The sequence below is a fragment of the Chlorocebus sabaeus genome, chromosome 14 (genome assembly GCF_047675955.1).
Source record: "Chlorocebus sabaeus isolate Y175 chromosome 14, mChlSab1.0.hap1, whole genome shotgun sequence".
Taxonomy (NCBI): domain Eukaryota; kingdom Metazoa; phylum Chordata; class Mammalia; order Primates; family Cercopithecidae; genus Chlorocebus; species Chlorocebus sabaeus.
This window is the reverse complement of record NC_132917.1, coordinates 38,273,321-38,286,538: the sequence shown is the minus strand read 5'-3', so window position 1 is coordinate 38,286,538 and position 13,218 is coordinate 38,273,321. Positions and strand designations below refer to the sequence as shown.

The 13,218-nt window shown below is 36.0% G+C and overlaps 1 protein-coding gene across 2 annotated transcripts in view; it reads left to right on the top strand.

The window, feature by feature from the left end:
- Positions 1–10,776, top strand: part of HNRNPLL (heterogeneous nuclear ribonucleoprotein L like) — a 41,476-nt gene extending 30,700 nt beyond the window's left edge. For both annotated transcript variants that reach the window (XM_073022930.1, XM_073022929.1), the window contains 6 exons: positions 14–231; positions 3,821–3,942; positions 4,412–4,613; positions 5,288–5,345; positions 5,434–5,532; positions 10,059–10,776. In XM_073022930.1, coding sequence (XP_072879031.1) covers positions 14–231; positions 3,821–3,942; positions 4,412–4,613; positions 5,288–5,345; positions 5,434–5,532; positions 10,059–10,114 — 755 coding nt within the window. In that variant the 3' untranslated portion in view covers positions 10,115–10,776. The remainder of the gene's footprint in view (positions 1–13; positions 232–3,820; positions 3,943–4,411; positions 4,614–5,287; positions 5,346–5,433; positions 5,533–10,058) is intronic.
- The last annotated feature ends 2,442 nt before the right edge of the window (positions 10,777–13,218 follow it).

The window sequence follows — 13,218 nt, the reverse complement described above, 5'->3', positions numbered from 1 at the left end:
ATCATTTTTATAGGATCCCATGGTCCATTATTGCCTTTGCCAAGTCGTTACAGAATGGGCTCTCGAGATACACCTGAGCTTGTTGCTTATCCATTACCGCAGGCTTCTTCCTCTTACATGCATGGAGGAAATCCCTCTGGTTCAGTTGTAATGGTTAGTGGATTACATCAACTAAAAATGAATTGTTCAAGAGTCTTCAACCTATTCTGCTTATATGGAAATATTGAGAAGGTAAGTTTCTCTTTATATTAGATTCTTTTGCTAGGATACTCAGTAGTAATTCTGAAAAGGCTGCAAATATGTGTCTTCTCCTTGTATCAGGAATATCCAAGTTCTTTCAGTAATGACCTACATAAGCTAAAAATCCATTATATAAGAACTCTGGAAAATGTTTTTTTGTTGGTAAGTAATAAGTATAGGTTGTTGATACTACAAATATTTTTTAAATAACCAATATAAAAAGAAGTCTAAAGCAGTAGTAATCAACCACTATGGTATGAGAGGCGTGAAGTCTATATTTTTGTGATCTCATTTCAAAGAGATTCTAGCATTTAACATGTTGAAAGAACAGTTACTTTCATGGAGGGTATATATAAAAACAAGCTTAAGAGCCTAGCCAGAAGTTGTGAATTTCAGAAGAGTTCTAGAATTTAGGCACTTGCCTCCTAAATGCCAGGGTTCTATTATCTTCAGAGGAACCATGTGCATTTAGCCCAATCAGTATTTGAAACTGACCCACTTTGATAGAATGTGTCCAAAACTTTCTGTCTAGCAATTTACATATTTTGGAGGTCTTTAATAATTGTAACTTTATTATCAAATAACTGTGTTTTCCCCAAATCTGCAACATTTTATTTATTGATCTCTCACAAATGTGAGATAAATAGTTTTTGAAAGAATCATGGAAAATTTAACTAGGAAAGTGAATGGTAGTCTAAGTTACCAGTTGTTTGATACACTTGCTAATTTGAGTTTTAGTACTGTAGTAATGTGTTTTTTTCCTGTTTTAAGTGATTTTAGTGTTCTTTGCAACAGTAAGTACTTGCAGCATGTGAGTCACTGTGTGGGAGGGGAACATGGCTTGAAAAGTTGGTACATTTAGTTCTTAGTTCATCAATTCTAAAGCCTCCTTGATCAAAGGAAGCAACTCTTCAAAATTCTGAAACAAGAATTTTGTCAACCATTTGATCACAGTAGGAAAAAAAAAAAGAAAACTCCGCATTTGGTCTGGGGGATAACATATGGGATACTTACGCTTGTGTAACTGGCCAAGAATACATGGGATAGGTTTAGTAGCGTTGGGAGAAGTATTATTTTCACACAGACACTTTATCTTAGACCCAAGTGTTAAGTGGAGAGAACTGCATGTTTGATAATTAAATGGGCTTTAATGTATATTTTAACTTTCTTTATATTTTCTTTTTGTGCTATTCACATATGCAGACAATCAGAATCAGGCAATTTAATCAACATCTTTAGTAGATCTTTGTCTTTTGTGTTATAAACTGTCTCATATGATTTAGAAACTCAAATTACTTTTTCTAATGAAACTTAGATTTTCTGTATGTTATTTGACTAATTCTAGTGTCTTTCACTCTACATCTCCCAAGTTTTTAAAACATTTTAAATGATAGGCTGTGGTACATTGAACTCAAACTATCATAATCCTTTAAAGATCCGTATATAGTTAATTTTTTCTTTCTTTTGAAGATTTACCAATACAAGAACCACATATTTAATGTGTATATTTAGTCACTATTAGATTTGTAGATAGTCATTGGATTAAATCAAGGGAGAGAATTTTGCCCATGAGAAGACAAGAGATTTCAAATAAAGCTGAAAAATCCTGTTACAACTGAGTTTTGTTCAAGTACAGGTGTAGTATATCCTATTAAAGTGGGTAGTTGAAGTGATGGAAATAGATGCTATGTTGCATTTGTTGTGTAAATATACTCTCAGTATTCTTTAGAGGTCAATAGATAAGAAGGAAATACATTCAAGGTGTCATCTATGCCATTGATACAGGAGGCCTCCCTTATCCACAGTTTTGCTTTCCGTTACTCACTGTTAACTGCTCCAACAATAGGTGACTACAGTAAAATAAGATTCTGTGAGAGAGAGAGCATGTTCACATAATTTTTATTATAGTAGATCATTTATAATTTTTGTTTTATTTTTTTTTAGTCTATTACTGTGCCTAATTTATAAATTAAACTTTATCATAGGTATCTATGTACAGGAAAAAGTGTAGTATATATATGCTATGCTTATATATAGTATATACTATGCTTAACCTCTGTCTTCTTTTCCTTTCCTTTCTTTTCCTTTCTTCCTTTCTTCCCTCCTTCCTTCCCTCCCTCCCTCCCTCCCTCCCTCCCTCCCTCCCTCCCTCCTTCCTTCTTTCCTTCCTTCCTTCCTTTCTTCCTTTCTTCCCTCCTTTCTTTTCTCCTTTCTTTTCTCTTTTTTCTTTTCTCTTTTCGAGACAGTCTCGCTGTCTCCCCCCTCCCCCTCCCCTCCCTCCCCTCCCCCCTCCCCCTCCCGCCTTCCCCCTCCCCCTTCCCTGCCCCTCCCGCCTCCCCTCCCCTCCTACCTTCCCCCTCCCCCTCCCCCCTCCCCTCTCCCCTCCCACCCGCCTCCCCCTCCCCCTCCCCTCCCCTCCCCTCCCTTCCCTTCCCCTGCAGTTTTTTTGTGTGTTTGCTTTTGAGACAAGGTCTCGTTCTATCGCCCAGGCTGGAGTGCAGTGGCACAGTAATAGGTTACTGCAGCCTCTAGCTCTTGGGCACAAGCAATCCTGCCTCAGCCTCCTGAGTAGCTGGGACTACAGGTGCGTGCCACCATGCCCAGCTGGTTTTTGCATTTTTTTTTTTGTAGAGATGGGGTCTCAACTATGTTGCCTAGGCTGGTCTCAAGCTCCTAGGCTCAACCAAGCATCCCACCTTGGCCTCTCAAAGTGCTGGGATTACAGGTGTGAGCCACTGCGCCAGGCATTGTCTGCAGTTTTAGGCATCCACTGGGGTTCTTGGAATGTATCCCTCAAAGATAAGGGGGAACTACTGTACTTAATAGCTACTTAGGGACTTCCCAAGACTAAGCACTATGCTGAATGATATCATACTTTACACTTTCTAACCCTTACAGCATTATGTTCTAAAACTGGAAATAGTACAAGAGGGTAAGTATGGCCTCTGCCCAAACTGTCCTGAAATGACATGTATTCCCCTACGTTGTACAGGCCTTCCTGTGACCATGCTATCTCAAGGCTATTTTGTATTATTTCTTTTATAGCATCTTGTTTGTTGCATTAATAGAATTCTACATAGTTTGTAATTACTATTTGTTTACTTTTACATTTCTGACTTAACTACTAGAATATAAGGTTGAGGAAGATAATGTCTGTTAACATTCACCATTAAATCCCCAGTACCTACCACAGTGCTTATCAAAACATATTAGACACTTAATAAATATTTGTTGAAAGAATAAATATTAATGAGTCCTGCCAGATGGTATTATCTACATTTTCAACAATCCATGGCTCAGAGAAGTTAAGTATATTGCCCTCAAATCACATAATTAATACATAACATTATGTATTAATGTGCTGTTCTTCAGTGGGCTATACAATAGTAGTATAGTGTTCCTTTTTAACTACTGAATTTTAATAAGAGTTAAGGGTATCTCATAACATGGCAGAATATAGTTAAAATCCAGGTGATCTTCTGTATTTTAGTTAAACCACTTAGGTCATATTGTCTTTAAAAAATTCTGCTACTGTAAAAGGGAATTAAATGGTCACCTTTTTGGGATTTTGTGTTTACAGGTAAAATTTATGAAGACCATTCCTGGTACAGCACTGGTAGAAATGGGTGATGAGTATGCTGTAGAAAGAGCTGTCACACACCTTAATAATGTCAAATTATTTGGGAAAAGACTTAATGTTTGGTAATTATCTATCTTAAATGATAAATTTTTAAAAATATTTTTAAATCTTTATCCTTTTTTATTAGAGACATTAATGTCAACTTGAGAATATTTTAATGTAACTGAGGGCACATCTTAAACAACAGCTGTAGTATTGTTATTTTAGATAAGGATTAGGGTCATATCACTGAGATTTTGCTTAGCTATACCTGTTTTTTAGTTTTATGATGATAAAACATGTTAAAATGGGCAAGTTTTTATGTTAAAGTTTTCTAATATGAGAATATATTTAATAGATTTTCTTTCTAATTGATGTCTAAACTACAAGAGTGATTGATTATAACCCAAACTAAATCCTCTATTTAAATAGCTCTATGTATGCCTTTTTTGGTTAAGATTTATGCAAGCAAAATATATCAGCATTCTGAGACTACTTGCTGCTTTTTATCTAACAAAGTACTTTTGTATGTCTTTTCTTTCCAATCTTTAGCGTGTCTAAACAACATTCAGTTGTTCCAAGTCAAATATTTGAGCTGGAGGATGGTACGAGTAGCTACAAAGATTTTGCAATGAGCAAAAATAATCGCTTTACAAGTGCTGGCCAAGCATCTAAGAATATAATCCAGCCACCCTCCTGTGTTTTGCATTATTATAATGTTCCATTGTGTGTCACAGAGGAGACCTTCACAAAGGTAGGCACTGAAATACAAATGTGTATAGAATGTTGCCATTTCCTATTTTAAAATCTGTTTTGGCTTCATTTGGAAGTCGTCTTGCTCATTCTTTTGCTTTTGATATTATTAGTATTTTATTTACTTGGTACGGATAATTTATTCTTTGACCGTTGTACTTTTCTGGCCTCCATTCCTCGATTGGTCTTTGTTGATGTGTGGTTCAGTCCTTTTGAGAGTTGGAATTAGAATGAGGTCGTCTTACTCCTGCATTCAGAAAGTTATTTAAAGACATTCATGTCTTTAAATCTCACCCACAACAAAATTTTATCCATATTGTTTCCCCTAACTTAGAAAATGCTAAGTAAGAATTGTAAGAAATGCTTCAGATAAATGATTTTCTGGAACTCTACTCCCTACCTTAAGCACTAGATAAATCCTGGTCAACTCTGAGAATATGTATTTTAGTTAACGGTGATTTTATTGTACGGCACTAAGTTACTTAACATAATTTATAGAATTTTACTGTTTTTAATTGATTTTCTCGTACAACTTGAGAAAGTATGTAAAAACATACTTGATTTAATCCATTCATTCCAGAATTGAAACTTAAATTCTGCCATGAAGTTTACTTTCTGTAATAATGGGATATTATTTTGGCTATATTTTTAATGAAGTTTTACTTTCTTTGGCAGTTGTGTAATGACCATGAAGTTCTTACATTTATCAAATATAAAGTGTTTGATGCAAAACGTAAGTGAACAGTCCCTCTTTTAAAGTTTTCTGGTTAAGTTGGTGATAAGCAAGTAATAATAACTGAGTTTGTGTTTTTTTGTTTTAGCTTCAGCCAAAACACTTTCTGGGCTATTAGAATGGGAGTGTAAAACTGATGCAGTAGAAGCCCTGACGGCACTGAATCACTATCAGATAAGAGTCCCGAGTAAGTTACCTTCACAGAACATTCATGGTGATATAAAAATAACACTTAATAGGCTTCTTAAAAAATAACAGATAAATACGAAAACAAAAGGCATATTAATTCCTGTATTAGTTATCTATTGCTGTACAACAAATTGCCATACAATTTAGCATCTTAAAACAGCAAACATTTATTATCTTACTGTTTCTGAGGGTTAGTATTTTGGGTGCATTTCAGCTGGGTGATTCAGGCTTAGGATCTCTCATGAAGTTGGCAGTCAAACTGTTATCTAAGTCTGCAGTAATCTCAGGGCTTGACTGAAGCCAGAAGATCCACCCCCAGGCGCACTCATGTTGTTGTGTGCAGGCTCAGTCAAGCCACATTGGCCTTTTCATGGTAGCTGACTTCTCTCTGAGTGATCCAAGAGATAAATCAACAATGTTTTTTATAACCTAACATTGGAAGTGGCATACCATCACTTAACATTACAATTTTTTTGGTCACAGAGACCAAACATAGTACAGTGAGTGTGAGAGGGGACTATACAAGGTGGGAGTACCAGGAGGTTGGAATCACCTTCAAGCTATAACTTCCACAATCCCTATTGATCATTTTAGAGGAAAGCAATACATGCATATGGTTAGAAAACTCAGACAGTACATAAAGGTACAAAATGAAAAGTTAAAGCTTTCTACAACCTCGAACCTTTTGTCTCATTCTTTTTTTCTTCCCTAGTGTGTATATATAATTATATATATTTTTAAAACTTGGCCGGGCCCTGTGGCTCACACCTGTAATTCCAGCACTTGGGGAGACTGAGGCAGGCGGATCGTCTGAGGTCAGGAGTTTGAGACCAGCCTGGCCAACATGGCGAAACCCTGTCTCTACTAAAAATACAAAAAAAAAAAAAAAAAAAAAATTAACCCGGTGTGGTGGCACACACTTGTAGTTTCAGCTACTTGGGAGGCTGAGGCAGGAGAATTGCTTGAACCCAGGAGGTGAGGTTGCAGTGAGCCGAGATCACGCCATTGCCCTCCAACTTGGGCAACAGAGCAAGACTCCGTCTCAAAAAAATAAAATAGAAAAACAAAATGATTCTTCTGTACATACTTGCCTATGTCTTGCTGTTTTCACTTAATATATCTTGGAGCTATTTCTATATTACCATATTCAAAGCTGCTTTTTTAAAGCATTTTCAGGATAGCTATTTATAATTGAGATGTATCACAGTTTTGTCTTATTTACTGTATCTCCCCACTGATGAACACTCTGGTTGCTTCTGTTTGTTTTTATCTTTTATTGTAATATAATATAAACATCCTTATAGTTGCATTTTTTTATTTTTAAATTTTTTTTAGTTTTTAATTTTTTTTTTTTTTTTTTTTTTTAAATAGAGACAAGGTCTCACTGTGTTGCCCAGGCTGGTCTTGAAATCCTGAGCTCTGCCTCAGCCTCCTAAAGTGCTAGGATTACAGACGTGAGCAACCACGACTGATCAATAGTTGCACTTTCTAATGTGTGTTTTTAGGACAGTTTTTCAGTAGTGTAGGACATGAAGATTTATAGTTAGGTAAAATGTTGCTAGATTGTACTTTATAAAGGTTGCACCAGTTTACATTACCACCTGTGGTATATGAAAATGTTCATTGCTCAGCACTCTTAGCAACACTGAGTGTTGTCAGATACTCAGTTTTTACCAGTATGATAGATTAAAAATGGTATTCTGTTTTAATTTGTGTCAAGTGAAATTGTTACCGCTTGTTTATTGTCTCCATTATACTAACAATGGCCTCTTTTTTTTTTTTGAGACGAGTCTCACTCTGTCCCCCAGACTGTAGTGCAGTGGCACAATCTCAGCTCACTACAACCTCTGCCTCCCAGGTTCAAGCAATTCTCCTGCCTCAGCTTTCCAAGTAGCTGGGATTATAGTCACCTGCCACCACACCCAGCTAATTTTTGTATTTTTGGTAGAGACGGGGTTTCACCATGTTGGCCAGGCTCGTCTCAAACTCCTGGACTTCATGATCCGCCCACCTCGGCCTCCTGAAGTGCTGGGATTACAGGCATGAGAAAACTCAAGTTTAATTTTTGAAACTTTGTGCTGTGTAATTTACTTTGATCCTGGATCTAAAGGGTATTTAAATAATAGGGGAACCTTATTGGGTGTGGTGATGAATGATGGTTTAAAAAAGAGAAAAAAAACCACTGAATGATTTATGGGTGGAATAACATCTGAAATTTGCTTTGAAATATTCTGGCTTTCAAAACTATGTGTGAAGGGTAGGTAGATAAAGTAAGACAGCCAAATATTGACAATTACTGAAGCTGAGTGATAGGTATGTGGGGATTCATTAAACCTATCTATATTTTTGTGTATGTTTGAAAATTCCTTAATAAAAAGTAAGAAACACTTTATTTTTTTTTGAGACAGGGTCTTGCTCATGTCCTAGCCTGGAATGCAGTGGTGCAATCACAGCCTACTGCAGCCTCAACTTCCCTGAGCTCAAGTGAGCCTCCCACCTCAGCCTCCCAAATAGCTGGGGCTACAGGCGTGCAACACTACGCCCAGCTTATTGATGTATATTTATTTAAAAAAATTTTTTAGATGGGGGGTCCTGCTGTATTGCCTAGGCTGGTGGTCTTGAACTCCTGGCCTCAAGCAATCCTCTGGCCTCAGCCTCCCAAGTTGCTGGGATTATAGGCACAAGCCACAATGTCGCCTTTCTTCTCATTTTACTTTTAGTTTAAAAAAAAAAAGGGAAATGTTATTAAGTAGTGAGTCAGGCTTAATTTTTGAGAGAAAGTTTTAAAAAGCTTTAAAGTTATATGAAATACATTAGAGATAGTATATAAATTGTAAACTATTTGGAGATAGGGACAGTTATGTATGTTTTTATCCTTCGCAGTGTCTTGTACACACTTGTTGATGCATATGCTTTTCCCCTTACAGGAATTTTTTTTCTTTAATGAACTACAGCTTTTAATACTAAAATTGTGATACATTAAGATAGCAAAACCGGTTCTTTGCTTTGGTTTCTTATATATACAGTTGAGGAAAAGCTATTTTCTGCCTGGTCTGAAAAATTAAAGGAAAGAAAAATTTGCAAAGTAGAAATATTTTTGTGAAGTATACCCAATTTTTTTTTTTCCAGTAATTTCAAAACTTACATGCCCCATTGATGAAGAGAGATTTAATACTAGATTTCCTGGAACCTTTTGGGATCACGGATGTCTTCATGTACATTCCAGCTTTGTCCTACTTCCCAAACTGTATTTGAATTTGAATTGACTTTTTTTTTTTTTTTTTTTTTTGAGGCGGAGTCTCGCTCTGTCGCCTAGGCTGGAGCGATCTCTGCTCACTGCAAGCTCTGCCTCCTGGGTTCATGCCATTCTTCTGCCTCAGCCTCCCGAGTAGCTGGGACTACAGGCGCCTGCCACCATGACCGGCTAATTTTTTGTATTTTTAGTAGAGATAGGGTTTCAGCGTGTTAGCCAGGATGGTCTCGATCTCCTGACCTCGTGATCCGCCCACTTCGGCCTCCCAAAGTGCTGGGATTACAAGCGTGAGCCACTGCGCCTGGCCTGAATTGACTTTTATAGAGAGTTAACTGCTGGCAGTATTTTTGCAATGTGAACTTTGCTGCTTAATCCTGATACTATTTATTCTTTTTTTTGTTTTGTTTTGTTTTTTTGAGACTGAGTCTTGCTCGGTCCCTCAGGCTAGAGTGCAGGCTGGAGTGCAGCGGCCTGATAATCAGCTCACTGCAAGCTCCGCCTCCCCGGTTCACACCATTCTCCTGCCTCAGCCTCCTGAGTGGCTGGGACTACAGGCGCCCGCCACCATGCCCGGCTAGTTTTTTTGTATTTTTTGTAGAGACGGGATTTCACCATGTTAGCCAGGATGGTCTTGATCTCCCAACCTCATGATCCACCCGTCTTGGCCTCCCAGGCGTGAGCCACCACGCCCGGCCGATACTGTTTATTCTTTAATGATCAGTTCACTAAAAAAATTTGAGTGCCGGACAGTGTTGAGAACAATAGAAATGTAGCAGTCAATAAAGTCTACCTTCATGAGCTTACCTTCCAGTAAATATGAATAAAAATCTTCCCCTTACCTTACTTAGAAATTTTACTTTTTTTTTTTTTTTTTGAGACGGAGTCTCACTCTGTCACCCCACTCTGTCACCCAGGCTGGAGTGCAGTGGTACAATCTCGGCTCGCTGCAACTTCCATCTCCCACCCAGGTTCATGCAGTTCTGCCTCAGCCTCCAGAGTAGCTGGGACTATAGTCGCACACCACCACACCAAGCTAACTTTTGTATTTTTAGTAGAGAGGGGTTTCGCCTTACTAGCCAGGCTAGTCTCGAACTCCTGACTTCAGGTGAGCCACCAAGTCTGGTCAGTTTTACTTCTTTATATTCCTGCTTTATATTCACCGTATTCTTTATATTTAGTATAAAAAGGTGAAATAATTTACTCTGGTACTTCAAAGTGATATTGAAAGTTTGATGAAGTGAAATATTAACTCTGTTTTTTACTTTTTACAGATGGTTCCAATCCCTATACATTGAAGCTTTGCTTTTCTACATCATCCCATTTATAAGAAGAGAAGAGCATGTTAGAATTTATGTTCACCTTTATTACAATTTCAAAGCTACACTTCATTAAAAAACTAAAATGGTTGATCTCATGTTGCCTTGCTTACTTTAAGATCCTGTTCTGTAATAAACATATTTTGCCTTGAGTAAATTTGTTGTAAACTTAAATATTGTTTTCATTTTAAGATAGAATATCATAATGTAGACTATCTACAGCTTCATTGTAGATTATACAGATATATAATTTCTAACCTTATTACTGTAATTTTTCTTCCACAGTAAAAATATATTTGCATTCTTAATGCTAATTATCTGCAAGTATTTTTTCATTGTGTAAGAGATTAATGCAGGTGAAAGTATTGCATTTTAATATAGAATTCCTATTATATGTTTAGATGTTTAAGTATGTTGCAGTTACTCATATTAAACATAACTTTGTATTTATTTAATCAAGTTTGAGAATAACATTACATATGTTGAATTTTAAGTACTACAGATTTAACTGATTTTATATTTCTGAAAGGCTAACAGACATGGATACACTTGTACAGTATGCATTCAAACTTATTTAAATTGGTGTATTTTTTTTTAAGTCAGTGTCCATTTGTATTGACATGCCTCTCTGTTTCTAGTCCAGTTTGGAGATTTTATAAACTTATAACAATGAGTTAATGTGTTCATTCATTTTCATTTGTTGCATGTGACTTAAATACAGCTAGTATTTGGCATTGAGATTTTAATAGAGGTTATAATTAACGGTTCCTCTTATAGATAATAATCTGGGATCTATGGGTGGGCTTCAGAGAATCTGTGTACCCCCTAAAATTGTATGTAGAATTTTGGATATTTACATTTTTATTTTTTACTCTTGAATCCATCAGTAATATGTATTTTTCTATATGGTACAAGATTTAAGGATCTAATTTTATTTTTATTCCAAACAGATAGCTATTTGTCTCAATACCATTTATTAAACATTCTTTCTCCCACTGGATCTGCTTTTTTTTTTTTTCTTTTTAAAATAATAGATTTTATACCTAGGCAAGTAAGATTTAAGGACCAAACGTGGTATTAAGAGACTATAGCACGATTGTTATCAAGTTCATAGCTTTTTTACAATAGAAAAACTGATGTGGCCATTTTGTTTTCATCTTTAAAAGAAGGGAGAATATGTGTCATCTACCTAGAATAACTGATATCAATAGTTGGTAATAGCAGTTTTGTAATCCTGACACTTTTAAACAAATTTGTAAATGCAAGTTCCATTTAGATCTTTTGTAAAGACTTTATTTTAAATTTTAATATAAAAGTCCTTTTATAAATAAGGCACGTGTTTACAGTTTTAGAGCTGTTTAATAGAAAGTTTAGATGGAAACTAAACACACATTAACGTTTATTTCCCCTCATTTTGATGGCAGTGGACCAGCATTTCCTCTAAAGATAAAGAAAAAATTAAATTTTAACCTAGAAGTATTTTAGACCCTTATCACAGAACCCAGTAAGTTATGCCAAGGGTAACTGTGTGAACTGTGTTCGATACTGGGCTATGTATGTTTCTTACTCGTTGCCAATTTAATACCTAAGTTTATCTAACTTTACAATAAACAAAGCTTTTTTCCCCCTATAAATACTTTTCTACCTCTGTTGAAAAATTGAAATGCCTTAATTTTGGTTTATGTAATAGTTGTCTACTTTCTTTCCTCCTCTGAAAATTAATGTAGGTTCTCAGAATTACAGACTTTTTAATGCCTAAGATATTAAGAAATAAACCTGTAGGTATTGGCAGGGCTTATTTCATTTAGATTTTAATTAGTTTTGACTTGTAGAAATGATTTTTATCTGTAAGGCTCTCTCTCTACCAAAATAAGTGAATTCTTTGGGAGTAAACTGGTTGGTAAGTTGGGCCTTGCTGATAGATGTATGCACTGGTGCGTAAGCCCTATGCTGCTGCTGTCACTAATGTTTTTGATAGTTTACTTAGGGATAACTGCTGTTAATGAAGTTTGCTTTGTGAATACTCCTTCTTTCCTTAGCCTTGGCAACATTCTTCTCTGAGCTATCTTTATGCTTTTAGAAGAACAAGAAAAATCAGATTTAAGAGCTATAAAGAAATAATACTAGCTTTGAGTTTCTTTAAAAAAAATACTGAAATCCCATCTCTGTATCCAAATCCTACTACGTATTTGATAATAAATCTGCCAAACTGAGTTATGGAATATGAGCTGCCTTTTAAAAATCCCTGTTCTGCTAAAGGTGTTGCTTCACCAAATAAAAATATTTGCAACTGTAGCCAACATGAGACTTTGCAAACATCCTAGTGATTTGGTTGACTCAACTATGTCTTGAACAGAATTGAGAAGAGGGGAAAAAATGACTAAATGGGGTCAGTTGTTTCATGTTTTCTTTACAGATAGGCTGCTAGGGAACTGCAAAGTAGCTGTCAGTGATACTCTTTCTGGAATACAGAAATTTTGAGTGGAGAACATTCTCACATACTTAGGAATCTGAAGCACAAGGAGTTTTGCTTCTCTTAAAGGTAACGAAAGTGCTTGTAAGATAACAGCGATGAACTTCCTATCTCCATGTGGTTGTTTGGTCTAAGAGACTTTTAGTCCACTGAGGGTTCGTGTGAAGAGTAGCAGGCCTTTGTCTTCATAGTACTGCAGCTCTGCTCATGATGATTTTCAGTGTCAACCAAAAAGTAAGTGAATGTGCAGGCATGAATACTATTTAAACCAAATAAATTATTTGGGATATTAAATCGCGGATATTTTGGATTTTAAATAGTGGATATTTAATCCATAATATCGTTGCGTTTGCCTAAAACCTAACATTTTCATCAAATGGATTCAAGTGTTAATTAAAACCTAATATATTTTATTTAGCAAAATACCATCTTCTAGGGATCTTAGTTCTAATGTTTTTTGAACTTGAACAAATAAAATGGACTTTGCTTTACTAGTTACTTTCATAGAAAGCCCTTCATTCGAGGGAACACTTGAAATTCTCTGGGTTTTAATTTACAAATGAGGAAGCTAGTAATGTTGGATATTGTTTTCTCTATCCTCCATTCCACCCTCCCCTATTTTTTTAGCAGTAATCAAGGTTT